Source organism: Taudactylus pleione, unplaced genomic scaffold (genome assembly GCF_031769625.1).
Source record: "Taudactylus pleione unplaced genomic scaffold, aTauple2 ptg000198l, whole genome shotgun sequence".
In the NCBI taxonomy this organism is placed as follows: Eukaryota; Metazoa; Chordata; class Amphibia; order Anura; family Myobatrachidae; genus Taudactylus; species Taudactylus pleione.
In genome coordinates this window covers 20,142,300-20,170,175 of record NW_028284600.1, presented here as the reverse complement: position 1 = coordinate 20,170,175, position 27,876 = coordinate 20,142,300, and the positions used below count along the sequence as shown (strand labels likewise).

The following is a 27,876-nucleotide window of genomic DNA, read 5'->3' as shown; positions in this document are numbered from 1 at the left end:
TCACCTGTAAAATCCATAGCAACAAATTTGTCTAAGAGTATATGAGCCAAGAGCCTCTCAGTCCCATAGAAAATAAATGCACTGCAGTCAGTCATCAGGGTTTCCCATTCTGCATGGCTGTAAGACAGACAGTGACACTCTCACTATATACACTGCATTACTAACATTCTACATACAGTATGGCAGGAACAGTGTAGTGATAGTCAGCGTTTCCTATTCTACATGGCTGTAAGACAGACAGTGACACTCTCACTATATACACTGCATTACTAACATTCTACATATGGCAGGAACAGTGTAGTGATCGTCAGCGTTTCCTATTCTACATAGCTGTAAGACAGACAGTGACACTCTCACTATATACACTGCATTACTAACATTCTACATAAGGCAGGAACAGTGTAGTGATCGTCAGGGTTTCCCATTCTACATGGCTGTAAGACAGACAGTGACACTCTCACTCCCATCTTATACACTGCAGTACTGACATTCTACATATGGCAGGAACAGTAAAGTGATAGTCAAGTTTTTTGGGGTACACCTGTAAATGAGCATCTTAATGCACATTATAGTCTCAGCACTTTTGTTCTTCTCTATGTATTGTGAAGAGGTGGGTAGCAGGATGAGGAATCACTAACATGTCATTTTGCACATACATTTTGTAGGTCTAGGTATAGCGGAAAAGCTGATTTCACATTAGCATGGGCATAACTGCACACAATTTTGTGTTGGTATAAACATTTAACTTTCCCTTGTAAATTAGTATGTAGCATCCTTTGTATGTGGATAGGTGACAAAACTCCTCTGGACTCCTCTTGGGGCAAGAGAGGTTATAGGAAGTTCTGTTTTCCTGCATCAGCCATAAATATGTCCAATTGTATATGGCATATAAGAAAAATGTCCGTGGAAATTACAGGACATCTGGCCAGACCCTTGATAAACAGTAATTAAGAGCGCTGTGTTCTGTGTAGGGTCAGATCTCAAAGACTGGTTGTTTATACCGAGAGACATTCAGTCTACAGATGTGTATATTCCCTCACCTAATCAGTGGGCATGTTTATTGTCCTAAACCCAGGTTCCCAAACTTCACAGAGAGCTGAAGGTATAATTAAACAACCCCTGCTCAAGTGGCCGCAAGTCCCTGAGGCTTCAGCCAGCTGGACAATCCACTCTGAGCTGACAAGGGTTAAAATCACCCAGGGAGGGGGGTGAGGGGCATGCCTGGAAGCAGGCATAAGTAGGTGATTCAACCCTAGTTTGTTGTTCATTCTGCTTGAGGCTATTGAAGGATACAGATGTTCCAGAATTCGTCATTGGGATGGCCTCATCCCAAAACCATTCAATAAAATTGAATGGTTTGTTTCACCAATTTATTATTTTATTTTAGTATTGAAAAATGTAAGTAAACTATGTGTTTTCTTTTAACATGATTATATTCTTTGTAACATTTTGTAAATAAGCTTTTGAAGATATTCTTGAATTAAACATTAATTCTAGTTCTGGATCTGTGTTTTTATGACCCAAGGCCTCATATGGCTCAGGTTACTTATTTTTACTTAGTGTGCTTAATTGTATGGCAGGTAAGAGCAAAGGCTTACCCTCTATTTCAACACTAAAGTTTCTCTTTGCTGGTGGCAGTTACCGAGTTTAGTTAACCACATGTGCTGAGGTAACCTGTAGAAGTCACAGGCAGCGATTCTCAGATTGGCGTATCTGGAGGGTCGAGCAGCAGGACCGTGACACTAGGTACAAGTATTTCTAGATTTATTATTAATGTGTTATGAGGGTTTCTCCAGCGATGATATTAATCCGCATGTGGCCAGCAATACTTTTTCGTTTTACATAGTACGTCAATATCTGTGGTATAAATGTAGTAATTTCCGTAGAGCACATGTGTACCTATATATGATTGCAGGGCCGTAACTGGGTGCCCCGGCGCTCTGTGGCGGCCATGTCCCCTGAGCGCATGACGTCATGTGGAGGGGGCAGGACCACTATCTCTGGGAACGGCAGCAGTGTACAGATGGTCCGGGGGGCTGTAAGGGCAGCGGTGTACACATCTGCAGTGTCCTAAAGATGCTCCGGGCGGCACTTCAGCAGAGATTCTGGCTGCAGGGTGCTGTTCCATATATCCTGCTAGCCAGATGCAGGGACCTTTGGGCAGTGGTGTTGCTTCTCATGGGAGTCTGTGCGGTGGCTCTGCTCGCACACCCTTAGTTACGGCACTGTATAAGTTTATCTTAACCTGGTGGCCGCACAGGGGAGCATAAGTTCAGTACAATAAGGGAGTGTGCACGGAAGTGTAGCATACAGTACACCAGACAGATGCAACCTAATGAGACTTGTACACATGCTTAGATATGGTCTTTAGGAGGCGTACAGTATCTTTTGCAGGTACAGATAACTGGAAAATATGTGGTAATGACACCAGCAGCACTAGCTACATGCTATGATAGACTGTTAGCGTATTTACCCCTACAGTACTTCATATGTTAGCGTCACTGCTACATCATGTCAAGTTGTGGACATCTATTAAAAAATTCTTATTTCACAATTGTAATTTTGACTAATGCAGTAAAAATTACCTATTTGATTTCTAAAGCAGTAAACAATGGATGTTGAGAGGTTTGTACAGAGCCAGCCCTGACCAATTTGGTGCCCTAGGCAAGATTTTAGCTGGTGCCCATTATAGTGAAACCAATCCCACCACCAATCATTGTGTTCATGCTGTTGGGAGCCCCCATGGCATAATGGCGATTTAGGCTTCATCTATATGGCCTATGTTCAGGGCCGGTCCTGGGTTGCATTCCATAACATTTTGTGGCAGATATACTAAACTCTGGAAAGTCATAAATTGAAAAGTGATAAACTACCAACCAATAAGATCCTAACTGTCATTTTTCAAATGCAGCCTGTAACATGACAGGAGCTGAGTGGCTGGTAGTTTATCACTTTTCAATTTATCACTTTCCAGAGCTTAGTACATCTCCACTTTTATATGGTAAATATTAAAACACTGGGAAGACACTATTCTGTCTTGTGTATATGGCACTTCATTACATTATATTGTGTAAAAATGGGGTAATGCAGCTTGTACATTTACTACTAACACTATAAAGTCTCATCGCTATGCTATTGTGGGACCTGTCTTAGAAATACTGTACTGCAAAATGCATCAAACTTTACATATAGATACATACACAGAGGGTAAGGTAAAGTCCTTTTATCAGTAACTTCAGACTCAGAGACTACAGTGACGTTATAAATATATATACTTTATCTAAAAAATAAACTAAAAAGAAATATAAGCTTTATCAAAATATCTTTTGTATATTATTATAATCTTTTATTTATATGGCGCCACAAGGGGTCCGCAGCGCCTTATGACGTACATAAACAGGAACTGCACACAAAAAAGAAAAAATATAGTAGAAAATATTGTAGAATAAGGACAAGGTTTATAAACATTGCTGTATCAGCAGTTATAAGACCTAAATCATCAGTGAACGGTCAAACCCAAAGGTTAGGCGACTTTGTGGGTAGTGTAGAGATGATGGTATAAGTGAGGGGAAGAAAATCACAATAGGGAAGAGGGTCCTGCTTGTGAAAGCTTACAATCTAATCTAAAGGGGAGGAGGAGACAGACAGGGGTGACACCGAGGGGAGAGACAGCGAGCGAGGAACATGTAGTGGTGGGTTAGAATGAGAGCTGGACTGTTTTGATAAAGAAGTGGGTCTTGAGAGCCCATTTCAAGTTTTGTAGTGCGGTGGCCTGATAGGGATATGGAGAGAGTTCCAGTGGTAGGGAGCAGCACGGCCAAAATCTTGGAGGCAGGAGTGGGAGGAAGTAATCAGTTAGGAGGAGAGGCAGCGTTCATTTGTGGAGTGAAGTAGGTGGGCAGGATGAAGGGAGATGGGGTCAGAGATGTAAATAGGAGAGGATTGGTTGAGGGTTTTGTAAGTGAGTGTAAAGAAGTTTGAATTGGGTTCTGAAGAGGAAGGGGAGCTAGTGTAGGGTTTGTAGGAGGGAGAGGCAGATGTAGTACGTTTGGAGAGAATGACAAGACAAGCAGCAGCATTGAGGACAGATTGGAGTGGAGAGAGGGAGGCCAGATAAGAGGAGGTTACAGAAGTCCAGTCTAGACATGACCAGTGAGTGGATGAGAGGCTTAATTGATTCCAGTGTGAGAAAAGGTCTGATTCTCCAAATATTTCTGATATGGAAACAGCAGGACAGTGAAAGGAACTGAATGTGTGGTTTGAAGGAGAAAGAGGAGTCAATGATAACTCCAAGACTTGTGGGCTTGAAGAGATGGTGCTGCTGTCAAGAGTTCATGATATTGAGGAAGTGAAGTTATTCAGGAGGGTGTGAAGATTAGCTAAGCCTTAGACATCTTCAGTTTAAAAAAGGGCTGGGACATCCAGGAGGAAACAACAGACAGACAGCTGGAGTGAGGAGAGAGGAGAAAAAGGTCAGGGGAGGCAAGTTAGATCTGAGTGTCAGCATGGAGATGATATTTAAAGGCAAAAAGAATTGATGAATTCACATAATGAGGAAATGTAAAAGGAGAATAAAAGAGGTCCACGAACAGAACCTGGGAGACATCTACTGGTAGTGGACATGGAGGAGAAGTGGAGGCATGAGAGGAGACAGGGAAGTAATGGTCAGAGAGGAAGGATGACAACCAGGAGTGGTCGGTATCAAGCAGATTGAGGGAGTGAAGGATTTTCAGGAGGCTAGGGTGATCTATAGTGCCAAAAGCAGCAGAGAGGTCAAAGAGAATGAACAGAGTAGTGGCCCTTGTATTTGGCAGCAAGAAAGGTCATTGCTGACTGTAGTGAGGACAGTTTCTGTGGAGTGGAGAGGATGAAAGTCAGACTAAAAAGGGTCAAGTGGAGAGAGGGACGATAGAAAGGTGGTAAGGTGGTTGTAGACAATCCGGGTGGTAATTAGCGAGAGTGTCTGTATCAAGGGTGGGTTTTATAAGAATGGGGGAGACAAGGACATGCTTGAATGAAGAGGGGACAGTGCCTGCTGAGAGTGAAAGATTGCAAAAATTAGCAAGATGGGAACAAGCATATCCAGATACTGGGAAGAAGGTAGTAAGAGTAGGTAAAATAGATAGGGCAGATGGGGAGAGGCAGGCTGGGAGAAGAGAGCATGGGATGACGAGAGTCTGGTGGGATGTGATGTTCTGATAGATGGATTCAATTTTGGATGTGAAGTGGGTGGCAAAATAAAGGGCAGAGAGTGAGGAGGGAAGGAGAGGCAGGGATGACAGAGGAGGAAGTTGAATGTAGTTAAGAAATTATGGGGGTTGGAGGACTGGGAGGAGATAAGAATTTTGAAATAAGACTTTAGAGAAGGAAAGGGCAGAACTGTAGGTCAAAAGCATAAGCCTGAAATGAAACCTGCATTGGAGCACAATTTCCACCATTGCTCAGCAGTTTGTGAATATTTTTGCAAGTATCTGGTGCATTTGGAATGCTAAGGTTGAGAAGTGAACCTGTGTAGATGAATAGTGACCACCAGAGAAGCAGAGTCTAGAAAGGGAGACATTGTATAGAGAAACAGCTTGGTCAGGGCAGGAGAGCTAGACAATGGGGTAGAGAAGTGAGCTGAGCAGGGATGATAAGAATTGATAGTGTCAATAGCTTCAAGGCTTGTTGATGGTAGCTTAGGGAGGAGGCAGAGGTGGAGGAGTGTGGGATAAGTTTAAAAAAAAGATGATCAGAGAGAGGGAATGTGGAACTGGTAAAATCATAGATATCACAATGATGAAGACCAGATGAAGTGAGTGTCACTCACATGGGAGTGTGAGGAGGTCCATTGAGAGAGACCAAACGATGATGTGAAGGTAAGGAGTTTAGAGGCAAAGGGGTCAGAGTGACATCAATGGGGATATTGAAGTCACCTAAGATGAGGGAGGGAAGGTCTGAAGAGAGGAAATTGGGGAGACAGAATGCAAAGTTGTCAAGGAATTTTTAGACAGGGCCAAAGGGATGATAAATGACAGCTACTCAAAGGTGAACAGGTTGGAAGAGACAAATAGCACGAACGAAAAGAATAAACGGTTGGAAAAGCCAAATTTTATGAACCTCAAATGTAGAGAATAACAGACGTTCTCAGGGTATGGGGTATATTTACTAAAGATTCTACTTATTATCTTCTAGAAGGTGCTAGATAAATGTTAAGTAGAATCGGGATTGGTTGCTGTGGGCACTTTAGTAAATAAAACCCAATTAGTTAATAGGAACATCAGGAGGTCAGAAGGAGTGGTACATCACCACCATGCCTACACCCTGGGAGGAGGGTGTGAGAGAACATGAAGCCACCAGAGGAGAGTGCAGCAGGAGAAGTGGTGTCTGAAGGGGAAATCCAGGATTCGGTAATGGCTTGGAGATTCAGGGTGTTGGAAATGAAAAGGTCATGGATGAGGATCAGTTTATCACAGACAGATCTGGCATTCCAGAGGTCACATGAAAGAGGAACAGAGTTAAGGGGAGAGATGTTAACAAGATAATCAGGGTTGCTGTAGCGTGGAGGTGAAATTGATTTGGAGTACTGAGATGAAGAAAGTGTAGGGATGGTGTGGGCTCCGGAGGTGGTGGGCAAAAAGAGAGTTTAGTCTGATGCGAATGGAGGTGAGGAGAGGTGACTGGGAGAGAAGGGAGGGTGCAGGGCATAGTGGTGGAGTAATAAAGGGAATAAGTGGAATGGGAAATCAGATCCTGCACAGGAATAGTGATTATGAAATGTGTTATTTATTTAACCAACTGTAAGAATTATTATTCTGGGTTCATGTCCATGTTAATAATAAAGTATTGGTGGTGCTCCCTGGAATGAATATACTTGTATATTTAATGTGGTATTTTGCAAGGGCAAAAAAAGAGAAAATTCCTTTTTGGGGCACTCTTCTAACCTATATATTAGTTTCAACACAAGAGTGCCCCAAAAAGGAATTTTCTCTTTTTTTGCCCTTGCACAATACCACATTATACATAGTGGTGGAGTAGTAAGACCATGGTGGGAGAATGGCATTTGAAAATGGAGGAACAGATGAGATGTGGGAGGGTACCAGAGGAGGGGAGACAGGGGGAGGAGGAGCATAGAGGTGGGAACAAGTGGTCAATGGAAAGGATTGTGTAGCTGCTAAGTGAGGGGAAGGGAGTTGAAAAAACGAGGGACATGGTGTGGATAAGGGAAATAGGGGGAGGATAAAAGGAAGTAGCAATGGAGACCGTATAATATTGAAACAGTGCAGTAAAAATATAAAAAATGCAGATAAAAGAATAGTGCTGGTAAATATATAAGCACAACTTCAACAGTGTAAAATAAAGATGAATAATCGGCAGATGTTATGGGTGGAGGAATAAAATGCTCAAATAAACAATGTTAAAATTGCATAGAAGTAAAGCTACGATAGAAAGCAATGGTAATGAATGAAGGAATTTCAAAGGTATAAGGGGAAAAATAAATTGGCACAGGAATGATGTAGTCAGAGATGTATAAAAACACCTAAAAAATATGAGATATGGTAAGAACTTACCCTTGTTATCTCTATTTCTACGAAGTCCATAGGGTTCCACAGGATACCTTGGGGTATAGGTGTGACGTCAGTCGCAGGGCACCAAAGAGTTAAGCTTTCAGCCTCCCAGGATGCACTAGGTCCCCCTCCTATACCCCGCCCCCGGGCCAAGACACCTCAGTTAGTTACCAAGCCATAGGCCGGAGGAGGAGAAGGAAGAGAGAGAACAAAGATCTGGACACATACAAGAATCACATTCTCACCAGAGGGAGACGGAAAACCGGTGACCAGAGCAAAGCCCATCTGCAGCACAGGTGCGACAGGGCGGGAGTCCTGTGGAACCCTATGGACTTCGTAGAAATAGAGATAACAAGGGTAAGTTCTTACCATATCTCGTATTTTCTACTTCAGGGTCCATAGGGTATCCACAGGATACCTTGGGGATGTCCCAAAGCAGTATCCTTTAAGGGTGGGGACGCTCCTGTGCAGAAAGGAGAATCCGCCGCCCGAAGGAAGCATCCTGAGAGGCGAAGGTGTCAAACCTGTAATACCTCACGAAGGTATGGACAGAAGACCACGTAGCAGCCTTGCAGATCTGAACTGCCGAGGCACCACGTCGAGCTGCCCACGAAGGACCCACAGACCTAGTGGAATGAGCCTTCAGAGAAGGAGGGACCGGTAGGCCTTCATGAAGATAAGCTTCAGAAATAGCCATACGGATCCAGGCTGCCAAAGTTTGCTTTGAAGCAGGCCAACCCTTTTTACGGAAGCCAAAGAGGACAAACAAAGCGTCCGACTTCCTAAACGAAGAAGTGCGGTCAACATAAGTCCTTAAGGCCCGCACAACATCCAAAGAGGCCTCACCCACGGAAAGACCCGGTGAGTTAAAGGCCGGAACAACTATTTCCTCGTTAATATGAAACTGGGAAACAACTTTGGGAAGAAACTCGGGCCGAGTGCGGAGCACTGCCCTGTTCCCATAAAAAACCAAGAAAGGGGGTCTACAAGAAAGAGCCCCTAACTCAGAAACACGTCTGGCCGAAGCAATGGCCAGAAGGAAAACAGTCTTAGCTGTTAGCCATTTAAGATCCACTGAGCCCAGTGGTTCAAACGGCGGTCCTTGGAGAGCCCTCAGGACCACAGCCAAATCCCAAGGCGCCACAGGTGGAACAAAGGGCGGCTGAATGCGGAGAACACCCTGCATAAAGGTGCGCACATCCGGGATTGTAGCAATCCTACGGTGAAACCAGACAGATAGGGCCGAAACCTGTACCTTCAAAGAAGCAAGGCGAAGCCCATGATCTAGTCCCGCTTGCAGGAAGGCGAGAATCCGAGACAGACGAAACTCCCGCGGTGCATAACCTCTCGGTCGACACCACTGGAAGAACGTATGCCACACGCGATGGTATATCCTCGCGGAAGACGGTTTCCGAGCTCGCAACATGGTACGCACCACAGAGCTGGAAAACCCCCGGGACCTCAGCATGGCCGTCTCAACAGCCACGCCGTCAAAGACAGCCGAGTCAGGTCCGGGTGAAGGCAAGGACCCTGAGACAGAAGGTCCGGTCGTAGCGGCAACCGCAGAGGAATGTCCACGGACAGACCCTGAAGGTCTGAGAACCAGTGCCGTCTGGGCCACGCGGGAGCTATCAACAGGAGCGTCCCTCCTTCCTGTTTGAATTTCCGGATTACCCGTGGAAGAAGGGAGACCGGAGGGAACAGGTATGCGAACCGGAACGTCCACCGGACGGACAGAGCATCCACCAGAGACGCCCCTTCGTCTCTTGTGCGAGACCCGTACACCGGCAACTTGTTGTTGTGCCGGGACGCCATGAGGTCGATTTCTGGAAGACCCCACCTGTCCACCAGTAGTTGAAAAACGTCCGGGTGCAGGGACCATTCCCCCGGATGAACGTCCTGGCGACTTAGAAAGTCCGCCTCCCAATTGAGCACTCCCGGGATGAAGACCGCTGATATGGCCGGAAGATTGCGCTCCGCCCAAACCAGGATCCGAGAGACCTCTACGAGAGCCGCCCGACTGCGAGTTCCTCCTTGCCTGTTTATGTAGGCCACGGTGGTAGCGTTGTCCGACTGGACCTGCACCGGGCGACCCTGGAGAAACCGCTGTGCCTGCTGGAGAGCATTGAAGACCGCACGGAGTTCCAAGATATTTATTGGAAGCTCCGCTTCTGTCGGCGTCCACCTGCCCTGGAACAAGTGTGGACCCGAAACTGCTCCCCAGCCCCGAAGACTGGCGTCCGTTGTCAACAGGACCCAATTTGGAACCCAGAACGGACGTCCCTTGTTGAGGTGGGTCGTCTGTAACCACCACGTAAGGGACATGCGAACCTCCTGGGTGAGCACAATCGTCTGGGACTTCAGAGACTGAGTCAGCCCGTTCCACTTGGACAGGATCAGGTGCTGCAGAGGTCTGGAGTGAAACTGGGCGTATTCCACCATGTCGAACACCGACACCATGGAGCCCAGTAACCTCATCGCCGAGTGTAAGGACACCCGGCGGCTGTGCAGACAACTGCGCACCCTTGACTGTAAAGCAGAGATCTTGTCCTCCGTCACGAAGATCCTTTGCTGTCCCGAGTCCAATAAGGCTCCAAGATGCAGAATCCTCCGAGACGGGATTAGAGTGGACTTCTGCCAGTTGATTAGCCAGCCGTGCCGTTGCAGCAGTGCAATGGTCAGGTCCAAGTGGCGTAACAGGAGCTCTGGAGATCCTGCCACCAATAACAGGTCGTCCAAATACGGCAACATGCGGACTCCCTGCAGCCGCAGAGAAGCCGCCATGACCGCCATTACCTTGGTGAAAACACGTGGTGCTGTTGCCAGGCCAAAAGGTAACGCCCTAAACTGGAAGTGGTCGCTGCTGATTGCGAACCTGAGGAACTGTTGATGGCGCCAAAGAATAGGGACATGCAGGTAAGCGTCCTGTATGTCCAATGACACCAAGTAGTCCCCAGGTTCCAGCGCCAGAATGATGGACCGTAGGGTCTCCATCCGAAACTTCGGGACCCGCAAAGACTTGTTGAGTGCTTTGAGGTTGAGAATCGGACGATATGACCCATTGGGTTTCTGTACCAAAAATAGATTTGAATAGAAACCCTGGCCCCTCTGGGAGAATGGAACCGCCACTATAACTCCAGCCTGGAGCATAGTGTGCAATACCTTCCGCAGCTCCGTAGCCTTGTTCCGGTCTGATGGGAGACCCGTGGTGAAGAAGCGAGCCGGGGGTCTGTGCCGGAAGGAGAGGGCGTATCCATGAGAAACCACCTCCAGAACCCAAGTGTCTGTCGTAGTGGTCGACCAACACTGGGCGAACTGTAGCAGGCGGCCTCCCACCCTGGGATCCCCCAAAGGGAGGCCCGGACCGTCAGGCCGCAGGCTTGTCATCTGGCTTGGGGGCCGGACGTCTGGTACTCCATGCCTGCTTCCGGGGCTTAACCGATTTCTTAGGGCCAGCCTGTCGAGGAAACGACTGTGGTTTGGGCCTGCCCTGGGCCCTAGATGACCGAAAGGACGATGGTCCCGAACCAGAAGGAGCAGCGGCCGACGGGAGACAGGCAGATTTGGCTGCCGCCAGCGTGGCCACAATCTTATCCAGATCCGGACCGAAGAGAACTTCTCCGGTAAACGGCAACGCTTCCAGACCTTTCTTGGAATCTGCGTCCGCCTTCCAGGATCGCAGCCACAAGGTGCGACGAGCAGCTACCGCTGCTGAAGAAATTCTAGACACCAGAGTACTAATGTCTAGAGCCGCCTCGTTGATGTAGGTGGCCGAATCACGGAGATTGCCAATCAACTCCGCCTGATCGGCCGGACAGTCGGATTCAAAAGAAGCCTCTAATGAATCCGCCCAGCGCTCCATCGCTCTGGCAACCCAGCAAATGGCCATAGCCGGCCGTGCTGCCCCCCCTGCAAGGGAATAAGCGGACTTCAGGCAGATTTCTACCTTGCGGTCCGTAGCATCCTTAAGGGAGGACATGGATGGCATCGGCAATGTGGCACTACGGACAAGACGGGTCACGTGAGAATCCACCTGTGGAGGGGATTCCCACTTCGCAAAATAATTATCCCTGAACGGATAAGCCACCGCCAGGCGTCTCTGCGGCTGGTATCTTTTGCCAGGTTGTTTCCACGCCTCCTCTAAATGGTCCACCAACTGACCCGAAAGAGGAAAGACTGTGGCATCGCCCTTCACATCTTTGAAAAAGGCATACTTAGATTTAGCCGCTGGGGGAACTTCGTCCTCAATCACCAAGGCTGTGCGGACCGCCCGAATAAGTCCAGGAATATATACTTTGGACTTAGCATCAGCGTCCTTAGTATGGAGAGGTTCCTGATCGTAAGGATCTAGAATCTCCCCATCATCAGACGTCCCTTCGTCATCCTCATAAGGAGCGGACAGAGACGCCACCGGCCTTTTATGAGACCGCATCACAGACTCCCCTTGCAACACATCCGACAAGTGCTGTACAGAACTCGTCAGGGAGTTAACCCACGCTGGCTCCTGAGAACCCGGGAGCGGGGAAATAGGGAGACTGTGGGGTACCACCAATTGTCGTGGGAACCCCTGCATGGGTGACGACACCACAGACTGCTGGGACAAACCCATCGGAGTAAACGCGGGCTGCGGAGCTAACTGGCCCACTAAAGCTGTTAACGCCTGAGCGAAACAAGCCCAGGGCGGCTCCTGTACCGGTGCTGTAACCGTAATAGGCCGCGCCATGGACAAACACTGCCGGCAAAGGCCCTCCGCGCTACCCTCCCCCTCCGCTAACGGTACTTTGCACGTGGTACACTGTAGCCGGAGGGGAAAATCACTTTCAGACATGATGGCACCACGTATGTGACCTCTCTCACCAATTAAGTATTAAATAGGCGAGAGACCACCCTGCAGCACCGCACGGGCTTTAGCAGAAAGAACAGGGACAGTAATAAAGCTGACAGTTTAGATGAAGAAAAGATTACAGGCAGCAGCGCTAGCACAGTCACATACAATGCAGAGAAATAACAATTCCTGCACTAACAGCGCTGATCACTCAACTACACAGACACAGGGCCTGGTAGGACACAGCGCTGCATACACAGACCTGAGCCACAGCGGAGGAGAGGTATGCGGGGGGACCCAGACCACGATGCTTCCGTCCAGCGCTTCCAGCAGCGTTCACCATGCGTTCTGGAGAAGATGGCCGCCGAGGAGCAGAGAGGAGGCTGGCCTGGGGGAGGAGCGCTGCCACAGGACCAGTCGGCAGCATGCAGAGAGGGGGAGGCAGCGGGGGAGGCGCCTGTGTGCAGCGGGGGAGGCGCCGGCTGTGAGACAGGGAAGGCGCGCTCCCCTGGCATGCATTTAACCCCTGGGACGCCGCAGCGCTACCGCTCTGCTGCGGTCCGCTGTCCCAGGGGGTAGTGGAAGCGCAGGTTGGTCGCCTGGCTCCACGCTGCAGCCAGTCCCCAGGGAGCCCCCTGCCTGGGGACTTAGGACCATGTGATCAGCGGGGACCCACCGCGGGACCCCGCTGCTTACCTCTGTCCCCCTTGAATCCGGCCATGGTCCGGAGCATCTGGGGTCACCGCTAGCTGTGACCCCAGACGCCCACCAGCATCCCCGGATCAGTACCGGCGTTCTGGTACCGGCGGGGTGTAGGGAAGACAGCATGGACGTCAGGACTGACTGTCCATGCTGTACATCCAGTTGTGCAGCCACAGCTGCATGAAGAATAAGCTTCAGGGGCTCTTCTAGCCCCCACTCCAACAGGTGCACCCGACTCCGGCCGGGCACCAAACTAAACTGAGGTGTCTTGGCCCGGGGGCGGGGTATAGGAGGGGGACCTAGTGCATCCTGGGAGGCTGAAAGCTTAACTCTTTGGTGCCCTGCGACTGACGTCACACCTATACCCCAAGGTATCCTGTGGATACCCTATGGACCCTGAAGTAGAAACAATCAATTTGTGCAGTAAGCAAAGTGGTAACTCCTTGCAATGTACAAGCAGGGAGCACAGGAGGAGTGCCCCATATATATGCAGAAAGCAGGTGGAGGGTCACCTAACTCTCAGCAGTTTGGTAACGAGGCAGAGATGTCTGGTAGAATGTTCTCCTTCTGTTTTCCTGCTGTTTAACTATGGTCTAACTCCATATTAAGGTACATATAAAAAGCCAATTACACTTTGAACAAAAACACGTATAAGAAAAACACTATCCCGGTATAAGGCTTTGCAGCCGGGATGTGGTCAATATCCAAGCAAAGGGGATGCTGGAGCTTAGAATACCAGAGCCGCAATCTCACTTGTCAGAATCCCGGTGCCGGCATCCTGACCACAGGCATCCCGATGGTAAATAGTGGGGTTAGGGAGGGTTTAGGGAGCAGGAGGTTTGTTTTAGGCACTAGGGGGACGGTTAGGTTTAGGCACCAGGGAGGGAGGGTTAAGGTTAGGAGAAGGGTTAGGATACCTATCAACAGGTGTCGGTAATCTAACGCTGTTGGCTTGCCGGTGTCAGGATTTTGACCACCAGGATCCTGAGCGCTGGCATCCTGTCTCCAACCCTTGCAGCCTAAGATACACTAATAACTATGGTTTACAAGCATGTGTGCTCATTAATTGCAAACCACTCCCAATACAAAGGGTGGCAAATAGTGACAGGGCAACATACGATCACTGATTCACAGTAAATTCCTGTCTTAATTCAGATTCTTAACTGCTTATATAAATTATTGATTATTTACCCCAAAAATAATTACCCAAAAATAATTATCTGATCAGTTCCAGAATGTTTTACATATAAACTTGTATCTAAAGTTTGATGGTCCATTAAAAGAGACATAAATCTATGTGGTCAGTGCTGTACTAAAAGTCCTGTAACTACAAGTCCAATAATAGTGGAGAAAGAGACTGTTTCATTAACGTAAATTCATACAGAGACAGGCAGAGCAATAAAGTGGTACACATTTGCTGTAAATATCATATTAAATTTTACTTATGAAAAAAAAACAGAATGTAACACTTAAAAGATTTTAGATTGGGTTGGGGAGCTGAAACCAACACTTCCAGGTCTCTTTAATATCACCTTGCATTGCAGCTAGAACTGTATAATATTGACTGTACAAATATCAATATAACAGTAGCTTAAAATAATTAAAAGATAACCATAAACCACATTGACTTGTTTTTATCGACACTAAAAAGCCAATTGCAGTATCCTCAATTGAAAACAAACCTGGGCACACGGGAACTTCCTATAATTCCTTCCCAATTAGCTGTAAATTGCTGGCCGTATTTTACGAGAACCTCATTCATTCTATAACCAGGGCTGAGTGTTTCTGAAAAGGGACATAATGAATAGAAAATTGAGTTTTTAAGCTCTCCTATACCTACCATTTAATTTTCTATTATATGAAATAAAGAGCATACTTTATAAACAATAAACAGAGAGCAACATTCTTTCATGTATTTACCAACATTAGGTGTTATTAAATCCATATTAAATAACCGCAGCATTTAATATACAATTATTTGTGCACAGCGGGTTTTTCAGCATTGACAGAGCAAGTGACTAAACCAATGACTGTAAAAGGCCATTGTCTGTAAAGTCATTATTATTGAACGAGTGCTCATGCCTCTGGGCACTGGGATTATATTAAATCCTTACCTGGTTCTTTTATTTCATTGAAAGGATCCACAATGTCTGATACATGTTGGTAAGGAATCATGCAAATACACAACAAAGACAACATTTACCAAGTGACCACAATAAAGCAAATCCAAATCTGACTTGTGATATAACTCAGCAATGACTATTTTTCATTAGGATACATTTGAAACGATGGGATTCCACTGGCATGCAGTTAGCTGGCAGAACACGATTGATGGGTATCTGCAAGACAGATAATACACATAAGATGCTATATACTCATCTATTAGATAATATGGTAAGATGTCTGTTCATGAGATGTTCAGTCAGAACTAGAGGAAGTCATTTATTTTATTAAAGAATTCTGCAAATACAAATAAACCATACAATTACCAAAAATCAACAAGGTACAGTACTGTATGTGACAGCAATACAACAAGATGTTTTAGGGTTGTAATGTAATGTATAGGAGGACAGATAAAGTGAGAGAAGGGAAGGAAGCAGGTGTAGGTGTCACTGCAGACCAGATGAAAGAATAGAAACTAGAACATACAATAAAGTTATGTAAACTAAAGGAAAGTTATATAACAAAATGTAATGGGAAAAAACAGTTGTATCATTAGTTTCCAGATTGAACACAGGACCTCATTCAGACCCGCTCGCTAGATGCGTATGCTCGCTCGATATATATGCAAATTCGGTTGAGTGACAGCAAGGCAGGCGATCGCACGGCAAGGCATAAACACACCCACTATGTCTTGGCGTGCGATTGCTTTGTGTATGCAGACGCCCATCAGCCTGTCTTAAGACGCCCACTTGCGCACGTCATCAACAGGAAGTGTATGCGGCCATCGGTACCATCGGAAGCGAATGCAGTGCTTGTGGTTGACCATAGCCTACCGCAAGCACTGCAAGCACTTCAGTGTAAAATACAACCAGGTGACGTGTACTATGACGCTGCATCTTAATTATGCACGTCTCTGAAATGGCGTTAAGACGCTTGGGCACATCGTGCGTTCGCATCTCCACTCCCCCGTTTCTAGCTGCCAGCCCATCACCACCCACAAACGGCTTCTCCTGTTACTCACTCTGCTGGGCAGTCTATGCGCAGCGAGCGGACGCTTCCCCATCTCTAGCACCGGGTCGCGCACTGCGATGCGTATGCATGCGCACAATGCGAACCATCCGCAGCTACGAGCGAACGCATCCTAGCGAGAGGGTCTGAATCAGGTCCACAGATCCAATAATAATATTAAATAACATAAAGGTGGGGGGGCTTACACTCTGAGGTGGGGAAGTTATGATAGTTGGCGGAGTAGGAACCAGGAGAAGGATTCAAAAACTGTACCAGTCATGGTTTGGTAGTTTATGCAAGAGATGTAGGGGTATATTTACTAAAGTGATAGTTTTTAGACGTGGAGATGTTGCCCATAACAACCAATCAGATTCAAGCTATTATCTTCTAGAAGGTGCTAGTTAAATGTTAAGTAGAAACTGACTGGTTGCTATGGGCAAAAGCTCCTCTTCTAAAAACTCTCACTTGAGTAAATATACCCCTTATTGTACGGTTCACGATTTTTGTAAAAGCATTCTACTTCTTTTTCTATATCTAGAAGAACACTACACCTATCAAAATACATAAGCTCATGAATTTCAGATTGTAATGCGCCTACTGAGGGAGTGGATTTTGCTATACCCTTGATTAGTATTACCCTCTGTGCCACTGGAGTGTGGGTTGGAACTGGGGCACCTGGTTGACACAGAGAGAATATACAAACACCAAACAGATAGCACCCTGATCAGATTAAATCCATGATCCCATAACCGAACTCATTAAAAAACACTTGTTCTCTAACAAATACAGCACAGCTAAGTGGGGACAGGATTGTGATTGCCAATCTGCCTCTGTCCCGTTGAACCCAATAAACCATATCCTAGTGTGGTTTCATGCACATAATACTACTACTTTTAGAAATACCGCTGTTAAGGAATGCATTATAGAATTGGAAATCAAATACTGCAACGTACAGCTCAATAAAGCTCCCCTCAGTTCTATGTACTTGATTTGGCATAATTTTGGGTGTGAAACATGACTTAGCAGAGGTTTATTTACAATCGTGTTCATATAAATGGTTGTAGTCGTGTACAATTTCGTCCTGCAGATTGCCAGCCAGGGAAACACGGTTGTCTGTGCCAGCTTTCCCAGAAAAGTTATTAGTTTCCCCAGCACCATGCAGGCAATATACAGGTAACAGTAAATTTCACATATCACAAAGTACGATAAATGTAAATTACTGTATCATTGGAGCAATATAGAGCAAGTAACTGGCAAACTACTGTAGGTAGACCGTGGACATGGTGATAGGGATGGGTAACTCAATGTATCACAGGCGGTGGAAAACAATTCAGCACTCATGAGTCTATCCCCAACAAAGGTTCGAGCACACATGCTGAATGGAATTATGTAGGTATCAAGGGTCAGGAGCACTGGAAGCAAGGTCAGTTCTGTTGAATGAACACCAGGAAGGAGGGCCTTGCCCGTGAGAGCTTACATACAAAGGGGAGGGGTAAACAACTGGATGGTGAACTAGGAAGGTCGGGGATAGGAAATGGACGTTTATGAGGAGGGATGATAGGCTATAATGAAAAGATGACTTGGCGTGGGAGTGAGTACTAGAGGAGGAGGCCAAAGCGGGAGAAGTCTTGGAGGTGGTCATGAGAGGAGGTGAACAGTTATTACTCAACATCAATATTACTTGTGTGTTCATACAGGAAATGTGATATTATGGGGCTGATTCTAAGTCGGACGCAACCACGGCCACGGATTTTGTTGCAGTCGCGTCTGCATCTTCATGCTAAGTCCTTCCCTGGTGTACATCGGTGCGTCTGAACATGCAGGGACAGAAACACCGACTGTCCGCGTCTGTAGATGCTGAAATACAGCTTGGTGTGTCCTTAGAAGCACCATCTGTTGCACCATAGAAAATTGCACAATCCCTAAGGCAGGTGCAGTTTCTCTGTCTGAGTATGGCCTCCTGTGTTAGCAGTTCAATGTCTAAGTACACAACCGCTTTCAGCGACAAGCCTGCGACACTCCCATGAGACTCATCATCTCTGTGCATCTTTTTAACCATCCCCACTACTGTATCTCCCTGTCACTGACCAGGAATGTCCCAAACATTTCTGCTACCGTGCGTCCAAATCTGCACTGCGACTGCTTGTTTCGTGAGCAGATCCGCTCCGCAAACGATCACACACTCAACTCTACATCAGCCCTAATGTGGATATCACATCAGACATATGAGCAGTTATACTACTAAAAGCTGCAAGAAAAGTCTGTACCATGTCACATGACCTCATACGCTAGGGCTGCAATGAGCAGGACAATACTCTACTGTACGAGCAGAGACAACCTCATCTCTTTTCAGCATCCCCGGCCCTGCTGGGACAATGTTAGTCCTGCCAGTTGATGAAACAGTTCAGAAAACAAAGGCCATAGATTCTCCATTAATCACTCTGGTGTCACATGTCAACAAAGTAAGTGCATCCATTACACAGCACACGGGTAATACATACAGTATACTCACCGCCTTTGTTTTCTTTTTCTGTTCTGCTCTCGCTTTGGACTCTTTTGCACTTTTCACGTCTCTCTTTCCTTCCCTATCTTCTGTAGAATGAATAACTCAGACAGTTATATGTATACATCAATACACCACCTATAATTATTCATTGATAATGTCACCTATGCACATCATGAATACAAAGATTGTATTTGTTACAGCTTTAAATGCAAATAACAGAATTCACGAGAAAAACAACATTGCTTTTATAAGGAAGACACTAATTATTCTGCATTCATACACAAGGGACTCCATCCATAGACCTGTGGTGACAAGATTTAAATGTATCAACATGAGGAACAACCATTCTTTATTATGAAACAAACATAAAATAACTTGTTTAAAGCATAAAAAACTCCCTTCTAATAAATATATAAAAATATGCAATAATATACATATAGTCTAGTACAGAACAGCGGTACTTGGAGTCTTTGAAAAAAGTTTAATGTAATACCTTACATCACAGAGACGTTTCAGTGCTCACATGCCCCTTTGGCAAGGCAAAAGAACATATATATATATATATATATATATATAGCAAATATGAGCGGCACTCCCGGTGACAAAATCAAGCACTCGTTGTCGGTAGTTTCAATGTTTCAGAACTCTTTTAATCGGTTCTCTCTACAGGATACAAAAAGAAAGAAAAATGATAACTCTTTTTGTATCCTGACGAAAGAACCGATAGAGTTCGGAAACGTTGTAACTACCGACGAGTGCTTGATTTTGTTATTAAGTCGCCGGGAGTGCTGCTTAGATTTGCAATTTGAATATTCCTCTCCTTGCAAGGAGAGGTAACAAGGAGGCACCAGGCGCAATTATCCTTGCAATCAGCAACAGGAGTGCCGGCATCTCGTGCAATATATTTTTCAATAAATGAAACGTTGACCTGAGTAAGGTTCCTGCTGTGAGTTAGGTGTATTTACACCACCCATTATTTGTTTAAGAAACCCTGTGAGTGCCAGCTTTTTGGATTGATTTTGTATTATGCAAGTTTGGGAGGCACCCAGGTGAGATGGACATGTAAAGTATTGAGTGCCAGCCATTTTTTGAAAAAAATAAAATAAAATATATAATTAATACTGGTATACTCTATGATTTTTGTTCATAAAAAAATGCCCTATCATCTGATAGATAGTTTCTTCAAAATATGTTTTTTTTTGCCAGACAAGTGTTACTTTTCATAACTTGGTCGCTGAGTATTATTATTGTACTATATGTATGTGTACTATCATTGGCCTTTAGACTTATATCTATAACTTCTCTATAACTTTACTTTTTGCTTATTTATCTCTTTCCAATTAGCCTCCTTTCTAACCCATGGCCTGGGCTGCGTTATGGCATCAGAGAAAAACTTCATGAATGAGATCCGTAACTGCTCTGTAATTAATATTCTGTACATTTCCTTATAGGTGATAATTGTGTTGTCTCCACCTCTAATGAGTGCTCTCCTTGAAATGATTATGGACCTTACAGTATATTTAAAGAGGAGAAATACACAAGGTAGGTGGAAGGTTAAATGTGCATGAATATTTAATGTTGTCTGGGGAAAAAAGGAACACAGAAAAGATGTTTGAGAATAAATTATATATGCTTCTCACGGATGCATGACTTTAATAACCAGCGCCGGAGCCCTATCTTTTTATCCGTATGTCCATCTTACGAGTTATAGGTCAACTTTTTGATTTGTTTCCAAACACTTTCTCTGACGCCTAGAAGATAAGTTGCAGTACAGATTGTATGTAGATAATCGCTGCATTGTGCCGGATTGCTGTCGCAGAGACCTGCTTTTCAGTTATGAATGAATAGCCAGTTTGCTCCAAGCATATAAGTAGCTGATACTTGTCAAATAACTCACTAAAAAGAATTATGATGTGCGATTTATCAAAAATACAGAGCCAGATATGTTCTGTACTGGAGAAAATTGTAGACACAGAAACAAGACACATTAAACAACTGGTACACTTTGTAAGTTTGATACCTGTTACACTGCTTTGAAGAGTCTGAATAATTATGGTCAAATATTGTGTTGTCACAGGTATACAAGGTGTTATTATATCAGATAAATTCAGCGTATTTTTATATGTACAAACTATTACAGACAAGTTCACATATATACATAATAATGCAATTTACATAATTAGCTAGAGAAAACGGAGGGGGGAGGTCCTGCTTGGGAGAGGTTAAATTTTTAAGGGAATATGGCCAGACACAATGGTTTATTTATGAAACCTAACTTCACTGTTAACAGCGATATTTATTGAGCCTATAACGCATGAGATAACGTAGATAGGGTGCGGTTAAGATCCCGACAACTGAGATGCTGTCTCCCGGAACCCCGGCACTGGAAGCCAGGTCGCCGAGAGAGCCCCGGCGATGGAATCCCGACATGACAGGGGATGCCGATGTCGAAATCCAAGCAGACGGCATCCTGATCGTAAAGAGACCGGGAAAAGGTAAGTAAGGGGGTGGGTTAGGTTTAGGTACTCCAGGGGGACTTAGGTGTAGGCTGCAGGAGGTGGGAGGTTAGGGTTGGGCTCTAGACAGGGGGGGTTAGGTTCGGGCACCACCGGGGGGGGGAGGTTCGGCACTAAAGGAGGGAGGGGTTAGGCACTAAAAGGGGGAGGGTTAGGTTTAGGCACTTACCGGGAGAGTTAGGGTGCGGGGTAGGGAAGGTTAGTATAAGGGTGCAGGAAAGGAGGGTTAGGGGATAAATAGGATAGGGAAAGATTACTCACCATTCCCCCTGTCAGGATTTGAACCATTGGGATGCCGCTGTCAGTGTACTGACAGCCGGCATCCCGTCCATCAATATTTCATACCGATTCCACGTAGATATCGCCTGCATTTATATACATACAGCTGTCCCCATAACATGTATGCTATTGAAATTGTGCTATTTATCAAGCTCCATCAAGCTTGACTCCGACAGCTAACCCAGGGGCAGAACTATGGGAGACAATGGAGGCACCTGCCGCCGGGCGCCAGCACTGAAGGGGCACCTCCTCTATTGCCCACAATATATTCACCCCACTTAGGGCTGTAAATATGTACCCGGAGTGTACAATCACAGCCACCCAATACATGGAACCTCTTCCCGGCACCTGAGAAGCCACCATAACCATATACTAGTGGAGAGCTCCATGTTAGATCATCAGCTGCAGCTTCCGTCTATCTATAGCCCGTCTCTGCTCATTAGTATCACTGCCCCTCAGCGGCTTCTTATACCAGTGTGACACATACGGCACCCCCTTCACGCACAACTTCCCATCCCACTCCCCGAAATAGGGTGATTTTGGGGGATATCCTGAAATATACTTTAATAGAAACAAATTCATATATCTATATTAGTGGTTTTTGTGCATGTAGATAGATAGATAGATAGATAGATAGATAGACATGCACCATATTATAAATTGCGTCTGGGATGAATTTACGCCATTGAGCTAACCCCATCTTCAGGTGGTGTTAGCGCCTTCTTTCCTGTAAAAAATACTCCTGGAGAGTGAAGAGGTAACCACTTAGATCCCTACTCCTTCTCCAACTCTTATAGTGCACATGTATGACCTACAGTACGTTGTGCATGCGCAGTAACACTGCCGGGACAGAAACGGACAGTGTAAACTTTCACTACTCTCAATAATAATATTTTAAATACATGTTTATGATATTGTGCCAGTCTTTATAGAAGTTACTCTTCTTAACAGTATATCAGCCCAGTTATTTGTTATTTATATATGTTATGTGAGGTTGGCAATTACCTCTTTTTATACTGCAGCAGAGATATATAACTATATATACATTGTGCACATTAGTAGCTTGGTGAATATATTTGTAAGCAATCATAATAAAATAAAAAAGATCAAGAAGAAAACTTAATATTCACTACAGAATCTTCATGCCTACTCCAGAGGCACTAAATTAAAAACTGAAGGTTCAATAAAGGTGAGAAGGCTTTAGAAATGGGGGGGGGCAGAGTTTAAGTTTCAATTGGATTAATATTTAGTGCCTACTCTTGAGCCTCTCCGGAGTCCCGCATCGGCACTGTGCAAATCACAGATAAAATGGCATGGACACATGAACAGTACAGATATCGCCGGGAACATGGCGGTTGTGCACGGTTAGTAGACTCTGACACAGTGTCTAGTGGCAGAGGCGTATTTATAATGGGGACACCCCACACCCATACTTTTTTTTTTATATATTTACCTCTCCGATGTCCCACGTAGTAGCGCTACAGAAAACGCCTGGTAAATGGCCGCCATGGCCATTTTCCCAGGGTTTTGCGCATGCGCAGTAGGAAAAAACTGGGAAAATGGTGCGGCAACCGAGCACACTCTAGTGTCCGGAGTCTACCGCTGCTGTCAGTTTGCTGACAGCAGTTGGGGAGAGAGGAGGAGGCTCCGGACAGGGAGTGAACAAGGGCCCCCTCCTCTCTTAATACGCCCCTGTCTACTGGGCTTGGCGACATACTCTCTCTAGAAGTGTAATTCTAGATAGATAGATAGATAGATAGAGACCAAAGTGCCATCATTTATAGCTATTGTGCTGCAGTATGCATTACCTGTCGGTTCTCTATGAATCCTGTTATACAATATATGAAGTGAAAAGTCCCTTGACACAGAGTTTATACTGTCGTCCTTGAAAATGCCCAGTGCTTCAAGAGGCAACTGCTGTAGTGATTTGTCTGCCAGCGCTATAATGGAATCCCCCACATCCACTGATGCACCTGCAAAACGAAATGCATTTGATTACCTGGAACAAAATTCATAATCTCAGCAAGCAGTCTGACAGCAGAGCTCAAAATAAAAAGTATATTTACCCTACAGATGACAAATGCAATAATGTACCATATGATAGACAATTGGTTGATTATTTCATAAACGTATATTACGATTTTAATTTAAATTCTGCAAATGTACAGCACAGTATGATAGGTATCTTGGCCTTATGTTCTGATGTACAGAATGTCACCAGACCAGTGCTCTGCCCTTCTCAGCTCTTTTTCCCATCCCATATCCCTTTTTTCCCCCTGGTTTATTAAATATGGACCAGACCAGACCAGTGCTCTGCCATCTGCCCTGCCCAGCTTACTTACCTTATTTCCATGAAGAAGGCTCTGAGTCCTTCCTTCTGGCTTCTTCTCTCTCGACAGAGGCTGCTCCTTACGTGCCGTGACTCCTCCGACCTCTCCCTCCAGCGGCACGGCGTGATGTCATAACATCACGCGCGCTGACTCCAAAGCAAACTTTATTAAACACAGAGGGCCGGAAAGTGTCCTGACTCCTGTAGGTTGGTGGACCGGGCCGGTGGGAGGTAGGAGCGGGCGGGCTCCCCCCCCCGTTCTGCCAGGGTGCAGGCCCAGGACTCCAGTACCGGAAGTCCCCCCCCTGATGGTGGCCCTGCTTGTAAGTTCAAAACTGGCTTAACTGAACAAAATTTTAAATGTTCACATTCAAAGTTTCCTACAGCCTTATTCTTCTCCTGACCGTGGGACCGCGCATATTGGCTGTACACATTGAGCGATGCAGCCAATATGTCGTTTCGATACAGCTGGAAAGTACAGTACATATCGTGCCAACAACGTCTCAGTGTGTATCCAGCTAAAATCTGACTGGTTGATATGGGCACCACCTCCACTTCTTAAATTACACACTTTAGTAAATGAACTCCCTGGTGTCTACATGGTCTGCTGGAAGAAGTTTTCAGCATTTTCTCCAAGAAGAGAAAACTTGGTAAGCTCCTGTTACAGACTGCAGTCCCAGATAGGCTCCCAGACTAGTGTGGGTGGGATGAAGTAACTGGATCACCACTAGCTTCTATACTGGAATGTTGTTCACCTATCACTGGGTGACTGGCCTCTTAGTCAGCTTTGCAATGAAAGGCGCCAAAGACTGGTCCTCTCTGGCTCAGCCTGGTCAGCTACATCATATAGAGGCAGACACGGATTCTGGACCCCAGCTTTACATGTTACACATAGGGGTCTTGTTCTGAGCATCCATTAGGTTATTTAGCCTTGGCTTCTGAGCAAATAAAGCACTAGGCAAATTTTTGTCTGGCAGCCTACTCCATGATGTACCATTGTCTGACATACAGTCAGGTACCTAAATATTGGGACATTGACAGAATTTTCATATTTCGGCCTCTATTCACCACCACAATGGCTTTGAACCTTCCCATCACTCAGAAGAGTATGGAGAAGGAAAGGAACATACCACCTCATCAGTGAAGCATGGTGGTGCTAGTGTCATGGCGTGGGCATGTATGGTTGCCAATGGAACTGGTTCCCTTGTATTAATTGATGATGTGACTGCTGACAAAAGCAGCAGAATGAATTCTGAAGTGTTTCGGGCAATATTATATGCTCATATTCAGTAAAATGCTTCAGAACTCATTGGATTGCACTTTACAGTGCAGATGGACAATGACCCGAAGCATACTGCAAAAGCAACCAAAGAGTTTTTTAAGGCTAAGAAGTGGAATGCTATGCAATGGCCCAGTCAATCCCCTGACCTGAATCCGATTGAGCATGCATTTCACTTGATGAAGACAAAACTGAAGGGAAAATGCCCCAAGAATAAGCAGGAACTGAAGACATTTGCAGTAGAGGCCTGGCAGAGCATCACCAGGGATGAAACCTAGCATCTGGTGATGTCTATACATTCCAGTCTTGAGACTGTAATTGCCTGCAAAGGATTTGCAACAAAGTATTAAAAAGTGAAAGTTAGATTTAGGATTGTTTAGTTTGTCCCATTACTTTTGGCCCCTTAAAAAGTGGGAGGCACATATAGAAACCGTTGTAATTCCTACACCGTTCACCTGATTTGGATGTAATTACCCTCAACTTAAATCTGAAAGTCTGCAGTTAAAGCACATCTTGTTTGTTTCATTTCAAAGCCATTGTGGTGGTGAATAGAGGCCAAAATATGAAAATTCTGTCAATGTCCCAATATCTATGCCCCTGACTGTATCTCTGTAAATAAATAGATATATAAAAATAATATATACTTTAAATATATCTATATAAATATAGTTCTTCCAGTCAAGTTCGGATCTCAAAATGAGGTAAGACGGTTTCATGGACAAAACATCTTCTTTCACGAGCCAAAACAAAACTGCCCCAGGTGACTATAATTAGTATGGGTCCTGTGCATTTCAGTACACACATGTAATGGGCACTATTACAGGTAAGTCCTAGATACATTTATACATTGTGTCAGTATTAGGGATGTTAGGGACCCACCTGATGAGGTCACCGTGACATGGTAGGTGGGCAAACATCTTTGGCCAAACATGTACTAAGAACCTCTATAGAAAACCATGTTAATTGATAGAATAATAAATATTCAAAATATATATAATAAACTTAGTACTTAGAGTGTGCATCAGCTTCCCCCCTATTTTCTGCATTAGAACTACAGGTCTCAGCATGGTAGCACCTCTTATTATGTTGTAATTAGGATGTGCAGCCCATCCCCCCCCCTTTTTTCTAAAACAAAACTGCTCATTTCTAAAGGTCACCTAGTCACATGCCGATGATGTTGAGAACAGGGCTGACAGGTGGTCTATGCTTAACATGACTGGGGAGTGCCTTGTACTGGTCTCTTTCTTAGGTGGAACAGCAGTACTTATTTTGTGGTAATGGTGGGTATCTTTGCAAAACGGGGTCTCCAATTTACGGAGGGAAAAGCTTGCCGCTTGGAGTAAACCACTTACAAGTCCAGTCCCCACCATGTTTGGGGTGTGACTGGGACATCTAAGAATAAACTCAGTCTATGCCGTAGCTCCTGGAGTGCGGTCCGTGTGGCCAGGTGCTGTTACATGCCACAGGTTCCTAGTCCCAGCTCACTTAGTGTGACGGGTGACCTAAACTGCTGGAAGCCCATTGATAGACGGCAGGGAGCGTCCAAGAATGCTTCGGGTGGCGGCTTTGTAGTCTGCAGTGTGCCGTTCCATGCCATGTATGCCAAGATTATTTGGAATTAAAAAGGTTTTCTAGTTTCAGATATCTTGAATTTTATATTTCCCATTTATTAACTTTTACTAAACGCATTGCCTTATCATAATGGCTTACTTCTGTGCCTCTAAGCTACGACTTTATATGATAAGGCTGAGATGATTTTTTCTGTTGCCCTGGGATACAATACCTGATATGTGCTCTCTTATTGTATTTATAAAGATAATGACAATGAATAATAATAATAAACCATGTTGCCTGCTCATATGCAAACCTAATTTTGAAAGGGAAATATAGCCCCTTAACCAGCGTGGTTGAGAGATTTAATGTTTCTCCATTCCTATTAGAGGTTTCTCCATTCCTATTAGAGAATTGGCTTTTGGCAATGTCGCCAGTCAGTATCACCTGTGAGCATGGATGCCAAGATAAATCTTGGGCCCCGGTACAGCAACTTCCCGGGGCCCCCCTGGAGGAGGTGTGGTCATAGCATGTTGAGGGCATGGCTGCACCTCTTTGGGGGTGTGTCTAGCACGTGACAAACACCCGCTACTAGGAGCATGACATACCTCCCAGCAGCTAGGACAAAAAATATTCATTATTAGAATGGTGGGACAATCCTATAAAAGTTGCATTTTTAGCAGGGTGGTGGCCTTCTCCATAATGAAATGTTGAAACCCTGACCATATATTGGTTTAAACTCATGATTAACATTTCAATTATTTTATTCTTCTTAGAGGCTCAGTTGTCTGCAGCTTTTCCAAACTCAAAGTCTGTAGAATCTGGTCCCTCTAGTGACGTCAGAATCAGATTATATGGTAGTTGATAGTTCCCCTTCAGTAGATGTACCCTGACGTCATCAGTTACTGTCCAACGTCATTAGTTACTGTCCACGTGGACATAGAGGGGGAATATAAACCTGTAGCAAGCGAAGCGAGCCACCATGCCCGATGCGTGGCGAGTGGACAAATTTCTTCTTTCGGTGGCCTTTATGGGCATGGAACCGCACTTCTGCTCTCACTCCTCGTCACTTCCATGTACATCTACAGAAGGGGATCTATAGACTATCCAGATTATACAGTGTGCTCTTCTTCATGTCATTACTAAAAACAGGTTTTAATTCATTTTAGAG

The 27,876-nt window shown here is 45.2% G+C and overlaps 1 protein-coding gene across 2 annotated transcripts in view; it reads right to left on the bottom strand.

The window, feature by feature from the left end:
- CFAP46 (cilia and flagella associated protein 46) overlaps nucleotides 1–27,876 on the bottom strand; it is a 351,236-nt gene that overhangs the window by 19,226 nt on the left and 304,134 nt on the right. Inside the window, exons 51-56 of one of the 2 annotated variants that reach the window (XM_088476936.1) lie at nucleotides 23,355–23,519; nucleotides 18,758–18,837; nucleotides 15,353–15,413; nucleotides 15,189–15,224; nucleotides 14,757–14,859; nucleotides 5–117 (exon numbers count right to left, since the gene is read on the bottom strand). In XM_088476936.1, the coding sequence (XP_088333062.1) occupies nucleotides 5–117; nucleotides 14,757–14,859; nucleotides 15,189–15,224; nucleotides 15,353–15,413; nucleotides 18,758–18,837; nucleotides 23,355–23,519 (558 nt within the window). The remainder of the gene's footprint in view (nucleotides 1–4; nucleotides 118–14,756; nucleotides 14,860–15,188; nucleotides 15,225–15,352; nucleotides 15,414–18,757; nucleotides 18,838–23,354; nucleotides 23,520–27,876) is intronic. The other variant, XM_088476935.1, reaches the window with a different exon arrangement.